We start from the raw sequence: 27,326 nt of genomic DNA on the forward strand, positions 1-27,326 counted from the left end.
GTCTGTCAAAAATAGATGAAGAGAATGCTAGCCCTATGTATTTGGGATCTTTTGTTACTTGTTTCTCGCTGTAACAAACTCATATTGAACCATTACCTGTATACAGATGAACCATGACTTCTGTGTATCCTTACACACTTCCTATAAGACCAAGCATTAGTTCTCAATCTCACAATTTTTTGTTCCCAGGATCATGATAATGCTGAAGCCCTCTGGCCTCGTTTACAGTGGGCAAAATGAGTCAAAAGGACATGTTGATTAGCCATATGATTGAAACATGAAACAGGCAAGAAAAAGGAGGTGAATACACTCAAGGGAACTTCTTCTCACAGAGAGACATTTTCTACCATCTCCCTCGCTTCAAAATGTGGGTCCTATTTCATCATGGCTTTCTCCCTGATGTTGGGATAATGTGTATAAACTTGAATAACATATTTTCTGTGACACACTGCAGTAATAAAAAGCAAGGCAAAGATTTTCTTCCTTTTTCCATTTGCACAGTTCCTTCTGCAGCATTGCAGCAGCAACATTCTGCTACCCAGAAGAGCTTTGTGCATTAACATCAAAGCACAAACAGCTCCACCAACACATAAAAGTTCTGATAAAAAAGAGTCAAGACTTGGGAGTTATGGAAATGATAACTGCCGCATTATAGGCCCCTGTGTCCCACACAATTACTATAAGTCACTTTTATAACTCCTAATTAAGTCTCCTATAAATTCCTGATGCATCTATGTACAGTGCTCTAAATCAAACAGCTTCTGTTGGCATCGCCTTGGCATATCCCATATGGGAGGGAAGAGGAGGACTGGTTTTATAACCCACGATTTATGGAGCCTGCAAAGTACACAGCAGTAGGGATGCTCCTATGGAGGGGGGTATAGGAAAGGGCGATGCAAATAAACTGTCTGGGTTGTTCTGAGTGAGGGGTCGTCAGGATCCTAGAGAGTAGTATTCTCATTGCTTGCCACTGGATCACTATATCTAGAGATAGTTCTCTTCTTTTTTTTTACCACAGTGCAATGGACTTCAAAAGTACAGCTGAACCAATTACTCAACTGAATGGTCAATCAACAACAAATTTATCAAGTAGTTTGGTAATTGGTTAATCTTTCAGTAATTCTCTTGCTCCATGTGAGGACTAGCTGCTTTTCATTGTTTTACCCAACACGTCCTCTTACCTGGCTGACTGAATAGGTCAATTGTCAGTGACTTCCAAAGCTAAATATACCACTGTTCCCAAAAACAACATGACTGTTACATTGTATTAGCAATAGGCGCATCTGACTGTACCATCACAGTTTGGTTAGGTTTAAGCACTAAAACTACTTGGTATGTTTTAGGAAAACAGCTATGTCTGGGTTAAAAAAATACTACATACATGAAGTCACATTACAATGTTAATAAGTCAAAACAACACACCGCTGACTTTTGGACATGAACAGCGGTCCTGTCCTGTGTTTGGTTTTCCCAATCATTCGTCCCTCCCTACGCAGACTTTTTGCCTTTTATACTACTCCATCATACTTCCTCCTTTGCAGCCGTAATAATACAATGGCCACTCGAGGTCGCCGCCTAACAAGAAGTGTAAATATGGGTCATAATAAGATGCTTTGACAGATGACCTATACGGTCCTTTTTCTGATGAGGGTGGGCTGGTTTAGCCTATACAGTATCTGTGTAACTGAACATCTCAAAGATTGATGGTTGAACAAAACATTACATTTGAAGATGACACCTTGGATTGGAATTATTATGAGGCATTATTCATGGCATTTTACAGACAAGACAATTCATAATTTTATCAGGAAAACAAACGGCAGATTAATCAATAGTTAAAATGATTATTAGTTGAAGACCTAATTGGAGGTCGAAGTAATGAGAAAGGGCAAAAATTCTCGTCAGCATATAGGTTTTGTTCCATTGTTTGTGCCGTTGTATTTTCCATCAAACGTCATACAGCAAGTCACCACAGCTGTCTTATCTGCTGACAGTAAGTTAAGACCTTTTGGACAAAATAGTCTCAATTCAAGGTCCACTTACTGTTTTTTTTTCTGAAGCTTTTATCAACTGCTTCTCAGGTCCCTGACACACCAGGCCGAGGATCGGACGTCAATGAATGTTAAGGCTGTCAGTGAGCATCTAATGTAGACTACCACCACCTGGTCATGTGGAGAGTTATTTCTTCTGACGCAGGTGAGCTAATTGGCTGTCGGGTGTAGTCTTTGTGATGTGTTTAAGTGCTGTTTGGCTGAGAGACAGGTGATGTGAGACGACGCAACAGTCGTCCTTCATTGCCGCAAGTTCTTTGTCAGTTTGGTAAATCATGGCCCTAATAGTTTACAATTTAATTAAAAACATTTAATAAGATGGACGTTATGTATTCTATATAATGAAGGACCATAATTTACTCTGATCATAGGTCCAAGAGCCTTTGAAAGATGGAAGCCCTCATGTGAAATGACAGTGCATCAATGGAATTATTATGATTGTAACACAGTTACGGGACTCACATTGTCAAGCTATTAAACTGACACCGTACATTGATGTTACAAAGGCCATTAAGGCCATATTTTCTACAGCTAACCACAAATGGACCACATCTGCTCATGACCTTTCATCACATAATATATGCAGGAAAATATACAGAGCCATACTTTTATCGTAGCTACATTGTGTCTCTAATGACAGGTCTTATTATTACGGCCTGAATGTGTTTCTTTCTGAGTCAAGAACAAATATATAGATGATTAGGACTAAAAGGTGTTTTTCTACATATTATTGTATATCTCAAAGGTATTTCACAAAGTAAAAAGCAAATTGCAACCTGAGCTCTGTGGGGTTTTCAAGCACTTGTTGGTAGCATGCTCAACAAATTAAAATATTATCCTGTATGATTATCAGTGCCAAACACTAATGCATGCCCTGTCAAGTCTAACAAATGCATTCCCTTCGGCTTTGTGCTAACTCTCAAACTGCACCACCTCCTCTGGGCTCCCTCAGTGGTTTCTCATTATGCTATCTTGTTGCCTTCTAGCAACATAACAAATGATAGCAGGCAGCACACCTGTCGGGCAGTCACAAAGTATGCATGCTCAGACGACTGTGAGACGTGTGCTTCAGTTCTTCAATGTCTTCAGCTGACCCATCACTGTAACAGCATGTGTTTGGAAAAGCAAGCCACCTATATCTATCAATTTAGCTGTGCTTTTAATTGTAGCTTGACCTGAACTTTACTGTATAGCTCAACATGTACCAGTTCCTTACAATCAGTACATAATGTGGAGTAGGTCTCTTCAACATGGGCCTTCAGGCAATCACTTTTTGACACTTAGCAATAATTATGCTGTGAATTGCTAAGCCTATATGCATGAAAAGGAGGCCTATTATCTCCATTGTGCTAGCGAGTGCACTGTCTGTATTGTCCTGATCATGTGTTTCAAATTAAAGTCCATTAAAAGTACCCTGGGAGGGCGGCCTGCTGCAGCCCGATGGAGCGCGGCAGAGCTGTCGCAGCTCAGGACAAGGGAGCTGAGCACTAAAGATACCTGCCATCTGGAGAGTCATTGAGTTGAGAAATGCACTGCAGCAGCTGAGCAGCCGTTTTGGCTCAAGCTCAACAGCACCTTTTAGACAGGGGCAAGAGAGGGCCGGAGATGGATCTGTTCAAATAGACACACTGTGATGGATTTGTAGGGAGTGTTTTGGTTCCCGAAAATAAATACAATCTGCCATTTAAAATCATTGGTAACCACATCATTTGTTGAGACTTTTTTCCAACTATAGTCTAACTTTAATTGCATTTGATTTTATTTTGTAACAGCACACAGATCTGCTCTGTAAATGACATGCCGGTCTGTGCTCTCATTTATATTATTTGATTTCATTATAGAATCACATATACCAGCCAGACCACTGTTTGACACAATTCTTTGCATATAGCCTATTGCATAATTGTATTTAACTAACAGTATTTGCAAAGAGATGTAATCTTGCTCATCTATTGTGGGTGACAGTGACTAACAACCACAACATCACACAAAAGCCTCAGACTTTGAACTACAGCCCACATTAGCTTTCAACCTAATGTCTTCTTTTATTCCAAAGGCATGGACACACATCTTGTGTTGCACATTGGCTTGCTGAACAAGCAACCAAGAGGGAAAAGTGCAAAACTTACATTGATTTGCAGGGTTAGCTAGTTAACTGTAGCACAATGAACAGCTTAAAAACATACTTGCTAACGTCAACTTCTATTTGTTTAAATGGTAACTAGTGTTTATTCTTCAATACCAACACAACTGTTTGTCCTTAGCTTATAAGCTACTGTCCATTTAACATCGCAAGTTGGTTATATACAAATCTGGGAAAGTACCTGAAGTAGACAAGTCACCATTACTACGGTGGCCCTACAATATCTGCTCGTTTAATGCAAGCTGTCCATAGAGGTGAACAATTTCCTTATTTTACCTTTACTATCTATGTAACGTTAATTTTAACAATGTCTTGGAATTTAGGAAGAACCCTTAGCAATTCTCAGCTGCTCCAACAGTCGTGGCAAACTTTGACTTTGACAGGCCTTTACTTCATGAAGAGTGCCCCTGTCTGAGACGATACACTTTACAGATTCCCTGAGCATTTATGTTCACCAGAAGTGGATCAAGAACATTGGAATTATTATTATTATTATTATTATTATTATTATTATTATTATTGATTAGTTACTACCATCATAATAGTAATTTTGACCCTCTATGAATGACCTATAGTTTGCATTTTGCTGCTCATTGCCAGGCGACTAATGAGATAATTTTGAATACCTTTTTTTTTTTTTTTGGATTGTTTTTACTAATGCAACTGGTCTGTAATGATTTAATGCAGCTCTTGATTGATTATGCTAGCTAGCTAGTACAGTAATGTTAGTGTAATAACACAGTACTTATAGATATAGAAATGTGACTCAGTTTCTATTCTGGCTAATATCTAAAATCTGAATAATGTTAAAATCGGCATCCATATAGGGCGCCCTCAGCAGTAACTTGGAGCCACCGTCTAATGTCTTTAATCCAACTACCTAATGCTGCTGTCACTGTCAGCAGCAGACACACTGAGTTACTACACCTTGTCACCGCAGTAATGGCAGCGCTGCTAGATGGAAGAACCCACAAATTGGTAGCCGGATTCATCTAAACTATATCTCTGAGCTCCTGCCAGCTCAGCTGTCAATCAAACACATACCATAGCCTCTCCCATTCAGAAGCCTGGAGGAGTATGTATCTTCAAAGACATGTGTTTCTCTTTTATTTTCTAAAATAAAAAAATAAAAAATTGTAATCATAAGTTTCTAAATCAATTTGTCAAGGATTTATGACTGAAAAGGGATGGCTTTTGTGATTTCAGTAGGACTGTAAGAACAAAGGAAGCAAGCCACCTTTCAGCCAATGATACAGATTCTATTTTTGCTACAGTAGACTGTAACATAGAAAGACATCTCTGCAGCTCAAGTCTAATGTAAGTGTAACCAGGAGAAAGGGCTTGAAAACACTCTTGACTACATCATACTGTGACAAAATAGCTTTTTCATCAGCAGGGGAATTTACTGTGCATGACATTATGATATGCATTTTGTATGTCTGACATGTATGTCCATATCAGAGGTTCAAATGGAGAATCGTATTTAGCTGGCAAAAAGGTGTCAGCTGAGGATTACAGTGACAGAGAAGAATCCTGAAAGGAGAGCACTCGGGATGTAGACTCACTGCTTCTTATTAAATAAGGTTTGAATTAAAAGAGCTTATCTAAAGAGGACACTTCATTACCAGAATCTATAGCTACAGACAACAATATCAGCCATATTAGGGATGTTACAAAATGGAAAATGCAAATTCTTTTTATGGAGTTGATGCAAATGAAAAAAGAATGAAAGAAAGAAGAAAAAAAAAGTAATCCTGAATAATGTCTTCCCCCTCTCTCCCTGAATACTTTATCGAGTCTGATGTCCCCATTGCATTTCTGAAAACGTTTAGCCAGGTTGCAATTCAGCTAGAAATAATTAACAGCATAAATTTGCATCATTAGGGTGGATTAAGTCAAACAATGTTTGCATGTTGAAGGACTGAAGGAACTGTGGCTCTCTCTCAGAGGCGGTGTGCTGGTTCCTTTCATATTTTAGGTGGGCTGTCTGCTTCCATTGGGAGCGCGTGGTGGACTTAATCTGGGAAACAAAATATGCAGACACTTTATTCTAGTTGTGTTCTTGAAGGAAAAGTGTTTGAGCACATATGTTTTTGTATGCTAGTGTGTATGTGTAAAAGGACAGCGATGGAAAAAAAAATGGCAATTAGGCGTCAGTGTGGTGTGTGTTAGTCGTCCCCTGAGACTCTTCCAGTCACAATCTAAGCAGCTAAGTAACTTGCACATTTTCCTTAACGGACCATTTTCCCATTTCCCAGGCTCACTCTGCTGACTGCTAACACCCGCTCCAAAATCTTAGACCCTGACAGACACGGACAGCTTATCCAGATGTGTCTGCACCTGTTTCTGTATATTCCTGCAAGTCATTCACAGAAGAAAATAGAAAATGGAGAGGAAAAAAATGCTCTTTTGTAAAAAGAAAAAAAAAAAGGAAAAATAAATCTAGATGTTAAAAATAATAATGTTTTTGTTTTGTTGCCACTGATATTTATAGTCCAGTCCAGTTTTGAAAGGCACAGGTGTTTTATTCTTTTCAGGTCAAGTGTCAAAAAGACAAAGAATTAACACTCACACTACTACTACCAGCAAAGACACCGAGGAAACAATTTTAACTGAGGTCCAGCAGCAGTCACAGGGGTTGTACAAATAATCTTTTATCCAATTTCCTTCAGTAACTTCCATCTACTCTTGGATGCACATTGAACCTGTCTGATCTGTATTTTATATATATAGATTGTGTGTCTCTGTATTATCTTTTCCTTCTCTCAGTCCAAGACGACTATGTGAAACAAAGTCTTTATGCAAAAAAGGTCCTTTTCATTTTTCGTACTTCCATGTTTGAGACAGATTTGGTCAACTGGCCAGGAGGAGCACAACACTCCTAAAAAAATGCAATTTGTTCTAAGTGCTATACACAAGTCTACCGAATTTCGTTCATGTAGGTAAACGTAGTCCCAGGGGCTGCTTTCAGGGGGCACTAGCGAGCTATTTTGGCCCATGCATTGCCGAAACCCATAAAATAATTACATTTCCACCACGATTGAATTTTGTGTTTCATGAGTTTTCAAGTATGATAAGCCCCTCAAAAGAGCAATATACTTTGGAAGAAAGAAAGAAAACAAGAAAGGAAGAAAGTAAGAAAAGAGAGTATGAGTTCCTTGCATTTAAGGAGGGCTCGGGCCCTAAATATGAATAATAACCATATTAACTTAATTTTCCCTAATCAGAACATATTCACAGTGCTTATTTTGTTGTTTATAGCCATCATCAAAAGTACAAAAATGTCATATTCCTTTAGCAAGTCTCCAAATGTCCCACTCATATGGCATTTAACAAAATATACATACATTGGTAAAAAACATCCCACTCATTAGGGGTTAGGTGCCCCCCATGAATAATCTTACAGTAAACTACTGTTAGCAGCCATATGTTTTTAACCCAGCAGGTTAATGCCTAATGTCAGTATGTCTTATGCCAACAGCAGATTATCACAAAAAAACATTAAACAAACATTTCTAGTGAAAAGAAAGACATGCTAGTAATGTTACATAACTTGCTAATACAAAATGTGTACCTTGTGTGTAGAGCGCATGAAGAAATTAAAGCTCACTAAAATTAAAACTCACCTGGAAGAAAAGAACAGTGTTTCTCCTCATTTTCAGTCACAACCCACACCCACAAAAGCAAATATGAAAAAATAGTTGTTTTTTTTATTATTTATTTGTTCACATTGATTCAAACTACATTCAAGGCTTTGATTGTGCACAGCACCAGATGTACAATATGAATCGCTGGTTTCCAACAGCAGCTGTTCTTACAGTTCTAGGTCACCTTGTTCTGTATTAAAAGTAATGCACACTTTTGGTGCACTACATATAACACATTGTCGATGGGCTGAGTTGTGACTTAATCAATGTTGTCATGTAACATGAATGAATGGCTTTTTGATTATATCTTTTCACAAAAATTGACAGATGTACACTTGAACCCCTGTCCTACCAAGGGGATAGTGGTTCAACAGAAGCCTCCTGTAAGACTTCATAATTTCTGCAGGGAACAAGTGCCAGAAACAACATTACCTCAACTGGAAATGACTCAGTCAACTTAACTCAGTCATCACCATTAGTCAAGCAGAAGAGTAATTGAGCTCATCCCCATTACATAAGACAACAATATGGCACAGGGACGTCATTAGGTGCAAGAGGGGAAAAAGTGATGAAGAGCTCGCTGAAATGAGATTGGATTTAAACAAGTGCTGCTGCTGTCCTGGGGGCCTTACATGGATGCTCTTTGAGCGCATAGGTGGAGGCTGCATAATGATGAGACACTTAGTTTCCCCACTGTTCAGATTTATCGGCTCCAAGGCCTGTTACGATCATTAGGGGGATTGTGAAAGGAAAAGGGAAATGAGGTTGAGACTATATGAGCTTGGGAGGAGGTGTAAATTGTGCAGATATTTTTTTCTGGTAACACAGCACTTTTGAGCCATAAATCTTTGATCCTCTTCCCCCTATTTGTGCAATGGCATTTTATAATGGAAGGCTCCCTATGATTTCACACTCCAATTAGTAAATTACTAATGTCCCAATATGCAAGTCTCGGGGTGGTACTAAACAAACAGGTCACAAACTGAGGGAACATGCTTAACAAAAATATATTTTACATGAGGTTTATAAGAATGAGTGCTTTTTGTTTTTTGTGTTTGACATCCAAGCATAAATCCGAGCATAAAAATCCCTTGAAAGAACAATGGAATAATTGTTTTAATTTTGTATAATGCCTGCAAGTAGACTAGAAGAAACTTCAGTCAGTGAGTTGGGTCTATATCTCTATCTAGGCTATACAAACATCAGCAAAATCGTACCTCCGCTAAACTGAATGAACGGCAGTCATTAGGCATTTGGAACATATTGAATAATTCATATTGCATAATCAACTTAATACACTATAACAATTATATTGTTGCCCTGATGACTCCTAGTCCCTTGAGATTAGCTCAATTTGTGGTTGCCAATGACAAAAATATTCTAGCACATGTAACCAGAGGTCTTGGCCAGGCCAATTTTATGTATACCTACCTCATCATGTACCTAACATCAATGCATACTGTAGCTTGCAAAGCAAGTCTGCAGGCCGTCATGTTATAGTATTTCTGTAATCTGTGGTGTTCACTGAGAAGACAGACATTTGTTCTCTGACTTTGGTCTTTGAGGAATTTCTTTCTGCCAGATAAACTCAAGTAACAAAAGCCTCTTCACTTGCTGTCTTTCCACAATCCCCAAGTTTCATAACTTATTAGACACATGCAGCTACAGATATTAAAAAAACACTTTGTTAAGATGAAAAAACGTCTTGTGTTGTCAACAATTACAACAATGATAATTATGAGCTAGATGAGGAAGCATCTGCAGAGGAGACAATGAAATGGACATAATATTAAATAACAACATTACACTGGCAGCTGCAGCTTTTTGGCGTCTGAGTCGAAAAGCGGTGAAGGAATTACTCAGATCGATTAGAGCGCAGACCCTCGCTAAGTTCCAACAGTGCCAGCCTTTTGTCCCCAACTTGCTTAGAATCAAAACATTTTGACATCATCAGACAACTGAGTAATCTTCATCTGCTTGATCTACAGTCAAAAGCTCAAATATAAAGCAACAATCAAATGTATTGATCTTGAGTCTAAATCATTTTGCTTGTGGTTACTTTGGTCATAATAAATTCAGTGTAACAGTGTCTCTGCTGTGCTGCAAAAGTAGACTGATTATGTCCTAGGAGCTTCCAATGGCACAGAACACAAATGGATTTAAAGTTAAAGCAAGTGTATTTGAATTTTGTTGTGCCTGCTTGCTACCCTGGGTTTCCACACACTGATCATAGTCAGCATGATGTATGATAATAATCATATTTGAGGGCTAATTGTGTCTTTTGTACAATCGGTAATGCGAAAAGTGCCATAATGTACGATACTTTGACCACCTTGTGACTCCTACATGAGTAGTTGCTTTTAGTCTACACTGTCACATCTGAATTATTTCCCTGACATTATAAGGATTCTAAAATATGGATCTTATGTCTCATGTAGCCTCTTTCCAGCCAATCATGCTTGATGTAGGCTATGTGTTACTTTCCAGGCGACAAACGTTCATGTCGGACTCTTCATGACAATTAAACACAAACTCAGTGCTTCAGCTTACATTAACTGTATCAGTCTCAAGTCAGGTGTAGGAACATGTGCTCCATCGCCTCTGCATTAGCTTGAGGCCCTGTTGTTTCTTGTTAACCCTTTCATCTGGATGAAGACGATTTACAGGCTACAGGGGTGCCATCTTATCTCCTGGCAGAGAGGATAGTGTTTCCTGGACCATAAAGACTTCAAATGAGGACAGTTTTAATTAATTTACAGCTAAACTCCCATTTCTGAACTCTCTTTTCCCTTTGACCAGAACCTCCTCACACAGGTCATGAAGTTACCTGTGTCAGTTCACCAGGAGGGACGAACGAGCTATTTTGGTCATCAGAATGTGTTAATACAATGTCTTTACATTTGGAAATTAAGTAACATGTCTGATCTCTCCCTCTTTCTCTCTCTTCCTCTCTTACTTCTGATCCACAAACATTCACAGAGTGGACATCGGACACCTTCTGACGTGTTTTTCTATGCTGTTACTCTGTCTTCTTTAAATTTATGACCCATCTGGATGCTATCTGCTCACATTCCATTCAAATGGCCTCTGTATTCTTCCAGATTTCAGACCATGTCTAATTAACCATTAAGTCAGTATCTCACAATCTTATTTCTTACATATTAAGAAACAGTAAGAGAAGCTCATAAAACTGATCTTTCTCCCGTTTCTCTACGATTAAGATTGACTGAAATCAAATTTTAATGTTTAATCTGTACTGTGTTCGGTGGAACCACAGCACCTCCTGATGGTGAGTCCTGATACAGTTGGACGAGAAATATTCTGTTTAATATGTTCATGGTTATAACCAGTAAATGACTCTGATATGTCTTTGTTTTAACAAGTATTAAGCTGAATATGTATAATTAATGTTTAATCACGTCATAATCATTTTCATGATAGACAACGTATATCTATTAAGCCATGGTGAGAAACTGAGAAGGTGAAGCACGGTTTAGTTCAGTGAGTTTCTGTGAATCTTCACACCTCCACTAAATCTTGGAGATAAAAGCCGGTAAGCCCCGCCTAGACACGCCTCGATTTGCAAGTAATAAAACGGAGAGATCACGTCTCTCGGTTCAGTTTTCAGTTTTTGTTTAGTTTTGTTTTTAAAGTTTTGTTTTTTCAGTTGTTTTAAAGTTTTTCTTTTGAAACTTATTTTGAAGCTCTTTACTTTACTTTGAAACACGCTCCAAGACAGCGATCTCATCAGAAGTGCTCACGCGTTGATTTTTCTCATTTTATATTTTTCGCAGTATTGATTAGCTTCTTTTATTAAGTTTGTACCAGAACGAAGTTCTGTTTTAATTTGTTTTATACCGTTAAGTATCGTAACCCGCTTTTGACGAAGTGAACTTAATTTAGATTACCTTGCATTAACTAACAACGGACGATCCGCCTGATCAACGTATCATCCTCAGTTATTTTATTCAAGAAGTTAAATCTAGTTTACAAAGTCAGAGCCTGAAAACCACTCGAAGAAACGAAGAAGAACATCTTTATCACAATCATCATCACGACTACAGCAACTTGCTGTGTCCGAGACCGTGCAAGCGGTTCTCCAACGAAAGACAGACTCTTTGACAAGCCCCCAGCGCTCGCTAGCGGTATCATCCCGCTGGGCATTAAGCCAAGATCTGCACCGGATCGGTACGGGACCAGCTGCCCTCTTCCTAAGACAAAGGACCGAGGTGCCCAACCGACTGATACCGGACGAGCTGACCCCCGGCCATCGGACCGCCAGCTAGAGTTGCAAATCACCCGAGGGAATCCGCCGCCGCGGCCCGCAACTCGGCTGAGAAAGTAGGCTCTCCATCACTCACAACAGCTGGATTCACACATGATACATGAGATGGTCTATGGCTCTGATTCATATCTTTTAGCTTAAGAGAAATTCGGTTAGGGTCTCGTTAGTATTAAAAATTACTACCGTAATATTTAAATGCTTCAACCTAACCCATGATCTCACCATCAGCCCATATTCCACTAATAACCCATTACTTAGTTATTTCACATTTCCTGTTACCTGTGTTATTCATTTAAATTGCCATTTCATTTATTTAACCTGAATTATTTAGTCAATAAACATATTTAACCGCATGTCGTTGTCTGTGCAGGTTTGTTTTTAATGTGGAGAACCGATGGATATGTGTAGAATCTCACTGCTTCATATATGAGATGAATAAATTGATCTGAAATTGATTAAAATTGATACAAGTTAAACTTGTCCAGTCGAATTTGATTAATTACCTCCGGATTATTCAAATAGACAAAATAACGGAGGTGGTGCCCCATTAACGAGTGTTTATTATTAGTGTATCTCCTACACAGGTTCGGGTATAAAAAACAGAAGCCTGTTTGGGTCAGCCTCAGTTACTACTCTCCCAGACAGAAAAACATGCTGCATCCATTCTGCTTCCTGCCACCACAGACAAGAGGAGTCAATGATATAAATTGTCACCCCCCACGGAACCTAAATATGCATACCCTTAGAGTGTTTTTTATTGCCTTTGTCAATGTGACAAAGGGAATTGGCTTGATTCTAAGAAGTGATTTAACCTAATGTGTCATATCAAGGGTTGGCTCGGTTGCAGTGTCAGCAGTGCAGACGATGAAGGAATATACTACAGGCCTCATTGAAAACTGATAAACAAACCAACAAACAGATCAGGTGATATCTATTTATCTGTTGTTGCAGTCAATGGAAAATGTCAGTAAAGCCCCTAAAACAGAGATGAGTTATGTAATAAGAATTCAAGTATGATCCACTGATATTCATTTTCTGTCATTTATTGGTTAATTTTCTACCGTCTTTTCCTTTGTCCATACATTTCTCTCACACCTACCCTCCTCTCACACACATACAAGCCAGGAGCAAAAAGTGGACCGATGGACCCATGCAACTTGAGAAGAGCAGTGGTTATGTAAGCGACATGTAAAGGTTACAACGGATGGTGAAATATCAAAAGGCTCCTCCTTCAGCAGGTGAATTCTAAACACCCTCAGAGGACACAGGGTGTTTACCAAGGGCAAAGAGACTGGCCACTCGTCACTGAGCGAAGAGTGCAACTTTTACCTGATCTTGAGTTACACTGAAGAAATCCCATGGTACTTTTTTAAACAGCACTTAATTCAATTTGAATTTAATTCAATCTGAAAGGGTCCCTAGTATAGGGGTAAGGTTAGGATGCAGAGGGTTAGGTGGTAGGTTGACATTTAATCCTAAAGGTGCCGTTGACACATAAAAGGTTACGATGGATGTAGAAACATCAAACGCTCCTCCTTCAGGCATTGAATTCTACACACAGTACTTGAGAGGACACAGATTGTTTACCAAGGGCAAAGACACTTTTTTTTTTTTAACCACTTCTTGAACTTGTCCCTGGGGGAAAAGAACATTTCACCCGTTCTTTGGATATGTTTAAGAAATCCCTCTGTGGTTGGCCATAGAGCATGCTAGCTAACCAATGTATAATGGACGTTCGATTCGAATGGACGATGGAGCTTCATAATTCCAACAGCTTCATATGCTTCACAACACATCAAATGAGGCAGTTCTATTCCCCAGCCCTTAGGTCCCAGGGGTTAGGATTTAGGGTTAGGGGAAAGGGGATGATAACATGGATTATACTTTCTAACCTGATGAGCAAGATGGAAGTTGCTCCCAGAACCTGTTTGGTAAAGGGCAGGCTCTTTCAAAAAATACTTGGCAGGTGATTGGACGAACCATCTGTCTATCAGTGTCTATCACAGGATAACTTCAACCAATCAAATCAACAATAGGAGAGCGCTTAATGAAACTCTTGCGAGCGAAAACTTTCCTTTGCCTTCTATTGTTGCCCTCTTGCGAATCAAGCTGGGTTCGAAAGGTAAGATACTCCTTGAGCTACAGGCCAATCACAACTGAGCAAACTACATCTGCTGCTGAGTACTGTGTCAGTACAGTCAAAAGTTAAAGTGGTATTATTGTTGGCGGTGCTGTCGCAGTGAAAACCAGATCACTTTCTGTTTTCCTCTGAGCCGAGCAGCTACCAGTGGAGGGGAGAGTAGAAGAAAAGATTTGGGGAAAAATCACGAGTTTATTCATTCATTGAGACTATAATGGAGGCATGAAAGCAGGTGGGGTTGTATTGTAAATCGAGCCTTCATTTTCCCAGGAGATTTGCTTCCCCAGTGACAGACAGAAATGCATAATCAAAGCGAGGCTTATAGGGAACCAATCTAAATGCTGATGGTGTCATTGTTCTACAGCCATTACATCTTGCAATCAACATTTACTGCATACTGATAAAAGTTAATGGACCTCAAGCTGAGATTGTTTTATCAATTGCAGTTTCTCAGGTCAAGAATCCACTGACAACCTATTCAAGACACTACCCTTACCCTCTGTTAACCTAACCCTAACCCAAGGTTTTAACACTTAGTTTTAAAAATAGATTTTCAAAAAGGACCCTTCGACAATACAGGCCCACAACATTAGTTAAACAAGCATAGCCCACTTTTAGGGCCCCCCTAGGAGTGCAGTGCCCTTGGGCAGCTGCTTTGCAAGCTTAGCTGCCATGCTTTGCCAGCCTTGCACGGCAGCTAAAGACAGGTATTACAAAAATATTGTATATTGTTTATTTCACAATAATAGCATTTGGAAACAACACAAAAAATAATGTACAATAGCAAACAGAACTCCATGAACTCAGTGTTCATCAAAACTTAATCATTAGTTTGGGTTACCAAGTAGCAGAAAAGTTTTTTCTCATTTCTGTTGATACACTCCACTATCGGCCTGGCAGCGCACCTCCATCTGCTGTTTTGACAACGGAGTGACAACATATATCTGCTATTCTATCAGAACAAGTTACTCCATCTGTTCTGCCTGCCTCTCCTTGCCATGTAGCCATCAATGCTTCACTGTATCCACAATTTTCCTTTAATTTCAGAGCTCCTCTCCCTGTTTCATCATGACAGATGCCACAAAACTATCAAACAAACATTTCCTGATGAATCAAGCCACGCTTGACCTGATGTCATCTCTCACTATCTCATTCTTTTACAAGTTTATACACTGCTCAAAAAATTAAGGGAACACTAAATCATCACAGTATAACACCAAGTCAGTTAAACTTCAGGGATATCAATCTGTACATTTAAGAAGCAAAAGTGATTGTGAATCAATTTCCCCTGCTCTGGTGCAAATGAATGTGACAACAGGTGCAATGGAGAGGCAAAAGTAAGACAACCCCCCAAAAGGGAACAGTTTTGCATGTGGTGGCCACAGACAATTGCTCTCTCCTTATCCTTCCTGACTGATTTTTATCTAGTTTTGTGTGACCAAACTGTCAGAAACAGACTCTATGAGGGTGGCATGGGGCCCAATGTCATCTAGTGGGACCTGTGCTCACAGCCCAGCACGGTGCAGCTCGCTTGGCATCCACGAGAGAACACCAGAATTGGCAGGTCCGCCATTAGCACCCTGTTCTCTTCACAGATGAGAGCAGGTTCACACTGGGCACGTGACAGGTATGAAAGAGTCTGGAGACATCATGGTGAACTTTACGCTGCCTGTAACATCATCCAGCATGACCGGTTTGACGGTGGGTCAATGATGTTCTGGGGAGGCACATCGTTGGATGGACTGCTGTTAAGTACCGTGATGAAATCCTCAGAGCAATTGTAAGACCTTATGCTGGTGCAGTGGGCCCTGGGTTCTTCCTGGTGCAGGACAATGGATAATGCACGGCCTCATGTGTCCAGAGTGTGTAGGCAGTTCCTGGATGACGAAGACATTGTTGCCATTGACTGGCCCTCTCGGTCCGCTGAATCCAATTGAGCACCTACGTATGGAACGTTATGTATCGGTGCATCCGACGCTGCCAAGTACAGGAGGAGAGCCCCTAGGACACCATCTGCCGACTCATCAGGAGTATGCCCAGACATTCGTTGGGAGTGCATACAGGCACGTGGGTGTCATACACACTACTGAGTCACATTATGATTTGCCGTGATAAAATGGGTTGATGATTTTGGTTTCCACTGACCATTGTAACGTCATTTTGCTCTCAACAGATTATACAATGTACATCAGTTAAGATTTCCAACTTGAATAATTCGTTCATCAAGATCTGATGTGTGATTAAAGTGTTCCTTTTAGCAGTGTATTTTACTTTTTATAAGTGCTGTCCCCTCAGGCTTATGTTGATGTTTGTTTGGTTTTACTCTCTGTTTGATTGTGAATATGCCTTTTCACATAACTGCAAATGCACATTCTGGATAACCGATTTAACATTGCCAATTTTTTGTTTCCTCTCAATATTAAGTGTGCTTCTTCTATAGTCTAGCATTAACTTGCCAAAGATGGCTCCCTTTATGATCATTTAGTCATGATCTATTGTATTATTACTGTTTGACTCTGAGCCATCTATCACCTGACGAAGAACATTAATCCTTCTGTCAGTAGCAGGATGTCACCTCAATGCCATTAAGAGCTTTGGGTGAATCCCAAATGTGTTCCAGCGTAATATAGCTGCTGTAGCCACTGAGACACCAGCTGCCTGCCACAGCAGCCTCAGCCTTAATAGATTGCTGCTCCTCCAGTGGAAATACAAACACACAAATTAAATGTTTGCCTGGACCTAGGGTTTGTTATTTACCATCATAGGGTAATGCAATTGTGGTACGGTGAGAGTATGCACTACATTTCCATGTGGATGACTCCTTATGAGTTTGAGCTGCACCATGAAAGCTCCTGTCCTCAATGTCTGTGGCGCAAATATACACTGGTGGCTGTCTTTGTTTCTATAAAGTGCAAGTTTTGTTATTTGCTGCTTGAGGTTCAAAGGAAATGAGACGATGGGGAATTTCAATTTGTCAGAGTGCAACCTCTATTCCTGCAGGCTGGTCAGCTTGCAGCAGGCTAGCAGGAAGTACACCTTCTGAGTCTGTGTACTTTCATGATGTGGCAGGCTCCTGACAGGCACTTTTTTAGAACATGAATGTGAAACAAAAATATAGTCATGAAGTCATCTTGTTTGTGAATAGCTGAAACCAAATCATTTAAAATGCCATTAATATGATATGACTGTAAATCAGGAAAGGGAGCAAAGTAACAGTGCATTCTAGAGTGGATTTTAAGGTGCATTTAACCAGTTTAACATGTCTGGGAAAATGTGATAAAAATTAACTCGACTGATGTCACTGGGACTGTGGCTTCAATGTCAGTCAGTCATTCTGTGAATTATTTCAACACCTATGGATTTCGACAAAATTCATGATTCTCAGATAATTTATCCCAACTACTTAAGTGATCTCTTCTGGTTTTAAGGGACATCTCCAGACAATTATTGGATGGATTGCCAACTAATAGTCGGGGTCAACTGGGGTATTCATTTTCCCTTCAGGGGGAAATGGGCAGTTTATTCAAAGGACTTTCACCCAGGTGACTGGGGTTGGAGTCCCTTGAGGTCAATAGTCGATGGTGACTGTTTTATTTTCCTAAAAATAACCCAGTAGTTTTGGTGCCTTTTGTTTTGAAAATGTACCTGGAAGCCGCATGTTTGTTATTGCTAACTTGACCATGAAAGAGTCGTGTTGTTTAATGGGCAGGCGAGGCTGGTCTTTTACACAGTTTGGCAGGAAAAAGGGTTGTTGGTTTCTGGCCAAATACCTGCAAAAGTAATGCCATTTCCATAAGCCTCTGCTGTGCTTTATTCTTAGTGGCATTTGGCAAATATTCCCTGCTGCATTCCTACCGTTGATGATATATGACGCTTGAATTTTGACTTAAGTCTAGCAGCGAAGTTGCGTCACTTGGTACCACTCCTCTAATATCAGTGCAGACTGGTAGCGTAGGAGCACAGGTTGCTAATGTAAGCCTATAAAGCACTGCTAGTGGTCAGGCAATGAAGCAGTGTTCTTGTTTATTTTATGGCTTGATTGATAACGTGAAGTTGTGAATGAATTGCAAGCATCCATGCTTTTCTATCTTCATCAGATAAATGGCAAATGGCATTGTGACAATACCAGGATTGACATAGAAATCACCGCAGCTGAAGACAGCATATTGGAAATGTCTGGTTGCATCTGTTTACTTAAACACCATTGATGACTGCTGATGACATGTGAGGGTCTTGAAGGGTTGTCCCATTTCATAGGGCAGGACGTCAACAACTAACCCTTGTAACTCCATTCTGAAGGTCAAGAAAGTCAGGATATCTCTGAGATTGCTGCACAAATTTTGACAAATTGGCATCAACCTATTTCTCACAACTAATGGAGGTAAAATGGTATAATGCTGGAGTACTCTTTAATAACTCTTTAATAAAGATAATGAATACTGACAAATAGTTGCTAGGAAAATATTCCTTTCTGTCATAGGTCATACATTCACATAAGGAAACTGCTGACTGCCAGCAACTTTTGATTACAGTGTACAACTCTCTACTCTTGTCTCTGATGCAATTATTGGATAAGTTAATCACCATACAGTCCATTAGAGAGTCATGGCCTTGTCTCTCAAGTTTACTGAGGCGTAAGCAGTGGTAATGTTCACTGCTGTGATAGGAACATATTTGCTACAAAGCCACAACTAGTGACTTGTAGGGAAATGTTTTCTTTTTTTCTTCCCTGTTAGAGAAATATATTCCCATGCAATATCCCTCAAATGCTGCTAAATATCTGCCAACACACCATCAGATTTATAATAGTTTTCACGTCAGCTAAAGGCCAGAAAGGTCTCTCATGAATAAGTGAGGAAATAGCAAAAAACATCCTGTTCTTATCTTGGCTTTTGTCAAAAAGAGAAAAAAGTAAAGGTTTTTGGGCAAGATACCCCAACATCCAGTCTACTGGGAGCTCAGACAATTCACAGAGAATAAAATAAGACAACTCCTATTTATTCAATGTGTGGAGCTTCTTCCCTCTACTGTTCTTCTGTGTCAGCCTGTTTACATAACTCACTCACTTGGCAGCAGCAGCAACATTGGCCTTATTCTCAGAAGCCAACTTGGGACCACATCAATAGGTAATTGTCTCTACAAACCCCTCACAGTTAGGAGATAAGAGCTGAAAAGGTCAATAAGAGTTCTAAGCCTAAAAATACCTCAATTTACTCAGGGAGGGGACTGACCTGAATGTTAATGTTAAAAAAGAAGTCAGAACATAGAATCAAGAATTACAACAAATACTCCACTCAAGCCTATTTGTCCTGACATGGATTTTGATGTCTCACTAAAGAGTTTCACTCCTGCTTCAAAGTTAAGTCCTCAGGGCCGCACTTAACCACAGCTAAGCACCAACTTACAGATGATTAAATTCAGAGTGACCCAGTCTGAAAACTATTAGCCGGTTACAAGCTGAAAATGAGCATATTAAAGCTTCTTGCTGCTGGCTCAACAGTGGAGATGAAGTGTCGAGGCTGTAGGGGGAAATCAGGTCGAATTAAGCAACCACTAATATCTGTGTAAACCTCTTTTCACTAACTAGATGAAGAACATATTCTTTATTTGCAACAACAGCCCTGGGGATGTGCAGTATGTGGATGACACATTCAGGAGTGGGATGAAAATGGGTGAAACAGAGGTGGTAATCAAGCCTAGTACAGCCACATAAGTCATTTACTCACACAAGCTGACCCCCGCTACCTTGTTAATGTTTAGTTGCCAAATCCAAGCCTCTGCCGCCTTCGCCTTCTTCAACTTTCTACTCTGCTGCTTGATGTATACCCGCCTTCATGACTGAGATGTATTTAATCAGTGAGATCAATAGCTGTTATCATCATTGATCTTATGAGTCTATTTCATGGGCAAGTTGGGCACACCTCATATTTTGTATACGCTGTAAATGTTATTGATAATGTAGGCTGATAAGGGCTGTTTTTAATTAACATTAGGGAAGACTTTGTTGAAGTAATGTAAAAGCTGTGACTGATGAGTAGTTTTTACTCCTTGCAATCCATCAGAATAATTTTATGTTATGCCCAGAACCTTGGCTGAAGGCGCACAGCACCTCTCTTTCAACTACACTCCCACCCAGACTTCACAGGGATTTGAACTTCTTGAACCTGGCTACCTTGTTAATCTTAATAGTTACTTCTGCAGTTTAAAATAGCAGCAGCAGAATTCTTCATGCTAAGTTTTAATGTTGGAGCAAAGCAAAAGAGCTCAAATTAAAGTTATGATCCTTTAGACTTTTACTTTGTTGTCTGTGGCTGAATGTATGTGTGTGAAAATAAGATTCAGAGGTAGATGTGAGACTACAGTCGAAGAAAGGAAAGCAAATTGCAAATCAAATTAACCAGAGTCATAACACCCACTAGATATGGTAAATTCAATTAACAAATATATTTTTATATATAAAATATAAGTTGTATTTTTCTCCGATTGATAGAAGATCACATCTCAGATAGTGTTAATTCTCTCTGACATTGGCTCTCGCAGTAGAATCCTTTTCAAAGTGTTGTCGTTGACATGTTCCATTCAGCCACCACTGTTCACCAATCATCACCCACATGCACCATATCCCCCCCTGTAGAGCACTGGTTTCAACCTCAGGTCAAAGTCATTGACCTTAATTGCTTGGTACAATCTAAGAGCACTGTGTGAAGATGGTGTGCAGGGCTCCATACTGTGTGACGCCATGATGAAGACTGGTGAGGAAAATGGGAGGCAGATAATAACTTTTAGCGACTGATGGTGTTTTTGGCTAATGCAGTCTATATCATTACCTCCAAAAAAAAATCTCAATCTCAAACACTGTGCCAAACAAGCCCCAGATAATCACTGAGTCTCTGCTCTGTTCAGACAAAATAAGGGCCAGTCCCAAATAAAGCCAAGGCAGATCAACAAATTACTAGTAGCTTTAGTGTAATGCCTTGCATTGTACATGCAGCACTGTGCAGATTCCCACTGCATCATTTCCATCAGTGCTACAACATAGTGGTGCCACACTCACCAGAGCGCTAAGCTTCTATTTTTAACAGAGATACTCTGATGAAGTCATTCAGATGGTTACAGTTTACCATGCTTTTATAAGCTACCATACTTTTTAACTCCACCAATGTTATATATTAAAGTGTGTTTAAAGGTCTTGAGTCTACTGCATATGTGAAAAAGTAATTAGTGGTGGGACTCGATTAAAAAAATAAATCTAATTAATTAGCGGCATTGTAATTAATTAATCTCAATAAACGCATATCAATATTTGACACGAGAAGCAACATTTTTCAATTTAAATGGATTTTGGTATATGACTGAATCAATAAATAGACACATAAATGAGCTTAAACAACAAAATCGTGTCTATTTTCATCACTGAGTGTTAACATAAAGTGCAATATGAACAAAGAATATTATGATTGCATTGTTCACAAGGCACAAAATAAATTCAAGTTAGCTATATTTAAGCTTTTTCAGGACTTTTTGTAAACTTTCTATGTCTTAAACACCGTTGTTTTTGTTTATTAAAATAAAAAACAGCACTTAGTACAGCACATTCCAGAAAAGTGGGTCAGACGACGCTATCTGTAGCACCGCTTCTAGCCCCTGATCTTCTACCACCGAGAGTGGCCGACAGTCCACTGCAATCCACTTCGCCAGTGCGTTTGTTAATTTGTCAGTCGTGGACTTGCTCATTTTGGCTCTGAACCCTGTCATCTTGTCGAGTGTGGATTGGCGACACTGCCTGCTCGAACTAGGAGTGTTGTCTGTGCTAGCTGCAACATGTTTGGCATTGAGGTGGTAGCGGAGGCTGGAAGTGCTCCGGTGATAGGCAAATTCTTTCTTGCACAATTTGCACACAACTGTGCTTTTATCCAGGTTTCCACCCGGTAGTTTTTTAAAACTAAAATTTCCACCCACCGAACCCAGCAACGACTTCTCATCGGTTTCCATTTCTCGTGTTGTGTCCTGTGCATCAGTATTACGGGTTTGCCGGTAACTGCAACGAGTGCAACGAGCAACGTTCCGCACTGTTTGGAGTGCAAAAATAAATTGCGATTAAATGCATTATTTTTTTTGTAATTAATTAATCGTAATTAACGCGATAAAGTCCCAGCCCTCAAAGTAATATAAATCCTTTTTGTGGCTTCAGAGAAAGCTGCATGTAGTCTGATAAATCAACTCCAGTGCTGTAACTGAGTGGCTACGTTGCATTGTAGGTAATGTAGTTGCCAGGTTTTGCCTTTGGTTTTCCCCAAAGACCAATGTGATGTCCTCAAATTTCTTGTCCTGTCCACAACCCAAATACATACATTGTACTGTCATAGAGGAGTAAAGAAACCAGAAACTATTCACATTTAAAGCAACATTATTGAACTTTTTTACCTTAACATAACAGCTTCAAAATCATGTTGATGGTACAGTGTCATGCAGTAGGTTGAATGGTGTCTCTGCACTATGTAACCTCAGTGAGAGGGTAGGATCCCAGCGTCACATACATACTATACATGTTTACTTCAAGATACAAGTTTTCAAAACATAACATTGTTATGACGTAATGAGTTTTGTTTTTTGTTAGCACATTACGTCAGACAAGTTGTTACAAATGTATTGGATATTAACGACAGTGGTGTTGCACTCATAAACTGCAGGGGGCGCCAAATTGCACAAAATGACAATTTTTACATGATGTTGCTTTAAGAAGCTGGAGGCTTTTTTCTCAAAAAAACTCAGCTCTTTTTATCATTATCAGAGTAGATAGTTAATTTAATAGCTGACAACTAGTCAAAAAAAATGTTGCAGCTCTAGTGAAATGCTGACTACTTGTGGTGGCTGCAGTTGGTTGTGGTAAAACAGATACAAAGAGGTTACCTCTACTCACATTGGCAGTGCACTGATTGTGATACACAATTTTGCAACACTGTCCATTATGAACCTTTAGGATTTTCTTCTCCCTTAAGGTTCAGCACTGTTAATATTCTGTGCTAACCTTGGTAAATTTACTCCACCTCCACGAGAAAATCCACTCATTCTATTGAAATGAATTAGGTCATAGTCATAGATAGATAGATAGATAACTTTATTAATCCCGAAAGGAATTAGGTATCATAGCAGCAGGTACATTCAAGTACTAATATAATCAAAATACAAGGGCAAATACTGGTGTGGCCTTGGTGGTGCCTTTATGCTGCATTATGACTTGAAACTTGAAACTTGAAGTTTTTAATAAATTAGATATAATAAATAATAATAACAATAATGGGTGGATATAGAAATAAAGGTCTCCAATGATATCAAGTCTCGAGTAAAGACCTGCTTCTCTTTGTCAGGTGAATAAAGGCTCACACCACTATTTTAGAATTTATTTTATTCTACAAGATGTATATTCAGCAAGTGAATGAGCTAATATCAGGTAATTGGCTAAATTGATGAAAGCTACAGGCCCTGGTGAATATGTACTGTTGTCAACACAAAGGTAGAGACGTCATTATATCACATGCAGCAATTTGTGGCCAGGACAGAAAAGAAAAAAATTACATCAAGCGCAATCTCACCTTCTGGTCGTGACTGTAGGCTAAGGCCCAGTCCTCTTCAGTGGGGTGGAATAAAAGGCTCAAGACGTAGAAAGTGAGACGGTACTTCTGGTAACTGGCTCCCTCATCAGAGCTGATGAGCACGCTGCTCTCAAACTCCGGATCTGTCAACACCATAATCTGAGAGCCAGGAGAAGAGAGAGGGAGGAGAAATAGGATATGCACACATGTGAGGGAGTTGGTATGAGTTTTTTTCAAGATGGGAGAAGAAAGGATTTGAAGGGCGAGTTTGAGTAAAGAGGTGGAAAGATAGGGAGATGAGAGAAAGTGGGAGAGGGATGTTAGAGGCAGGAGCAGTGTCAGCAGAAAAGGCCTGGCTTTTGGCACACTTCAGGCGTCTGCTTGGCAAACAACTCTATATTTCCAGCTTCATTTCATGAGTGTGACTCTAGCTCTTCTGTTGCCATGGCTCTGTGGCTCTTCCTTTCCACTCTGGGTTGAAGAATCAGAGCTTTCATCATCTTTCTCCACAAATGGATTAAAGTTCTTCACAGCAACGAGAGGTGAAATAATGCGTAAACCAAAACATACGAAACAGAACAATCAAAACACACAGAAAATGAAATGCTTTGACACACTTTAAGACAGTGTAGTGATAGAGCTTATAGTCCAGTTACAATCAAGTGCTGTGCAAACAAGGGATTAAGCAGCCATGCATGAATCTGCATATACTGTATGTTATTTTCTTTATCAGCTTGTCCTTTAGCATGTCATTTCTTAGCGTTTCTCTTTCCAATAAAATTGTAATTTCAAATGTAACAGTGCCACAGTGGTAGAAGCCCTAATTTCATGCTTGGAATATTTCTGCCACAGCTATCACAGTTATTACAGAATTCAATAAGAATCCCACTAATAACATTAGAGTCTTTGTGGAAGGAGATAAAATGGTCACAGGAATTCCTCCTTGACTAAAGAAGAGGTGTTTGAAAAGGTGTGTAAAATGTTTTAAGAAATGTGTATTCTTTTGAATTAGGTTGGGCTATTGAATACATTTACTCATGATAAAAGGTTATACACTTTTAAATGTAAAATAAATCCTTTTCAGTACAGACAACTGGATGTTCTGCAGTTCTGTAGGGCTAAATAGATACAACAGGGATTTAAATGATCACACCTAAGATATAAGGTTAATTTAAAACTGTAATCATTTAAACTGTATATGCTGCTATGATATACTATCAACATTAGGAAAGCCTCATTGTCAGTCACAAGGCAATGGGAAAATGTCTGTAAAGTAAACAAAAACACACAATACACACAAAATGGAAATTATGAATACAAAAAACAGGATGTACACCATAAATACAAATGCACAAAAGGTAGAAAAGTGCTAATATGTGAGCTGGCATGCAAAATCCTTTGTGGTGTCTCTTTTTAATATTAATGGTCCAATGTGTATGATAATTGATTGTTAAATCTCAGTCCCAACCCGTCAAATACTGATGCTGAGACCGACCAACCCAAAGCGAACCTCACATACAGGCATAGATTCTGAATCAAACCAGAATCCCAAGAATCGGAATTGAATTGAATCATGATATTGCCCAAGATTCACACCCCTAGAGGGCAGTTGATGTATAGTGGGTTTATCAAAGCTGTTGGAACAGCAGCTGGAAACATTGTTGATTAGAGGGGAGTGTGTAACTGCAGAGTCGAGTGATTATTCTCTATGGGTTACGTTATATTTAATTTGTTCCATTATTAATGTGAAATATGGACTGGAGCAGCTTTAGACATTTATCTCTCAGTATTGCATCTTTTATCTGACCTAAACTGCAACACCCATGCCTCTACGAGGATTGTGTGGTGAAATTGGCCCAAATGGCTGTGTTCTCTCTCGTCAGTTCAATTTGAATTGGAAAAACAGCCACACATTTGTCACTGACAGAAATGCTAGCCCACTTTCCAGAGCTTTTACCAGGAACCTTCCCTCGTGGTGATTTAGATAAATTGTTTTTCATTAAGCACCAATAAACAGGCGGCAAATTCTCAACCTGGATTTCTCATTGGCCTGGGCTCAATGATCTCACCATTCATTACCTGTCACTGAGTATGGCACGACCTCCTGATATCTGCCAGTGTCTTTGGGGCTTGTCAGATGTAATTTGCAGTGTTTAAGCAGTAATCATATTCTATAATATTGTAGTAAGCAGCAAAGTCTCTTATGAATGGCAAATTACATTTCACCATGGCTTATTTTGAGTCAACTGTCAGTACAAAAAGAAAGGGAGAAATGTCTTGGAGAGGTCTATGCACATACTGTACATTTCATATTAAAATCTACCCCTGCTCCCATTTAAGCCTTGTGCTGAATGATCACTGTTATGTGTTACCTCTTTACGTTCTCTGTGTAACTATAACCTTCAATTGCAGTGCTGTTAGATCATCTTTTCCTGAGCTTCGTTTCAGGGAGCCTCACAATGTGCTCTTTTAATACTGGGAACCTTGCCTAGAAAGTATTGTCACATTCACATTACTCATTTACCACCATGTAAGTGTGAAAACAGCCACATTATTCCCAAACCTTACACATTATCGTAACAAGCCAGTTTCCGTCTGTCGCCTCTGCGATTAGAAAGAACCCACAACCAATTTGAAGCCAATACAAAGGCGTGAATAGAAGCAGTGGCCAATTTCTCTCCTGCCTACTAAAACAATCACCCTCAAACAATAATTACTCACTTCCAAAATCACAGTGACGGATAGCATTTGCAAAGGGTGATTAAGATTTCCCTCACAGCATCCACTCAGCCTTTGTGAGGAAGCGGGCGAGTGAGGAGGGTAACAATACCAAATCAATAGAGGTTGGAGGGATAACCGTTTTGTTTTATCAGCCTGTGCATAAGCTGGAGAGCAGAGATAGAAGGCGGTAGTTGTCGGATCATGAGGTAAGTGGAGGTATAGATCAGAGACGGAGGGAAAGAGACACCCCGCAGCAAATGAACCATGTCACGTCAGATCAATTGGGCTTAGTCTGTCTTTGACAGGAGGCTTTAGCATAGAGTTGTCGCTGCAATATGCTCATTAACCATGGATCAAGACTTAATCACCCACATTTAGCTATCATGTTTTCACTGTCTTGCTTCCTCAATGGCATTTTAAATGTGCATGTCTTTATTTTTAAATTAACCTAATCTACCAGCCGTTCAATCAAACCGCTCTAAGAGAGAGCGCACAGCTTGGAAAAAGACATCAAAATGGCGAGAAGATTCATGGGGGGTGTCATTTTCAGAGGCTTTGCGCTAAATGTCATTACTATCATTCAAATCTATAATGTGACATTGTAAAAGGTCACAGCTGCAACTTTATCCTTGGACAGTGTAAGAAAAAATGTACATGTGCTCCTAGAATCTTACAAGTGGACATGTAATGATTCCTTTATTCCGGTTGAAAAGGATATCTCAAAGAGCAGCAGATGATTATATCAT

The 27,326-nt window shown here is 39.5% G+C and overlaps 1 protein-coding gene and 1 long non-coding RNA gene across 2 annotated transcripts in view; one reads left to right on the forward strand and one right to left on the reverse strand.

Moving 5' to 3' along the window:
• The window catches only part of sorcs3a (sortilin related VPS10 domain containing receptor 3a), a 288,150-nt gene that overhangs the window by 94,321 nt on the left and 166,503 nt on the right, over nucleotides 1-27,326 (reverse strand). The window contains exon 5 of the mRNA XM_073476289.1: nucleotides 23,860-24,018. Coding sequence (XP_073332390.1) covers nucleotides 23,860-24,018 — 159 coding nt within the window. The remainder of the gene's footprint in view (nucleotides 1-23,859; nucleotides 24,019-27,326) is intronic.
• The window catches only part of LOC141004650 (uncharacterized), an 81,746-nt gene that overhangs the window by 40,377 nt on the left and 14,043 nt on the right, over nucleotides 1-27,326 (forward strand). The gene's annotated exons all lie outside the window — the stretch shown is intronic.

This window comes from Pagrus major, chromosome 1 (genome assembly GCF_040436345.1).
Source record: "Pagrus major chromosome 1, Pma_NU_1.0".
NCBI classification, from domain to species: domain Eukaryota; kingdom Metazoa; phylum Chordata; class Actinopteri; order Spariformes; family Sparidae; genus Pagrus; species Pagrus major.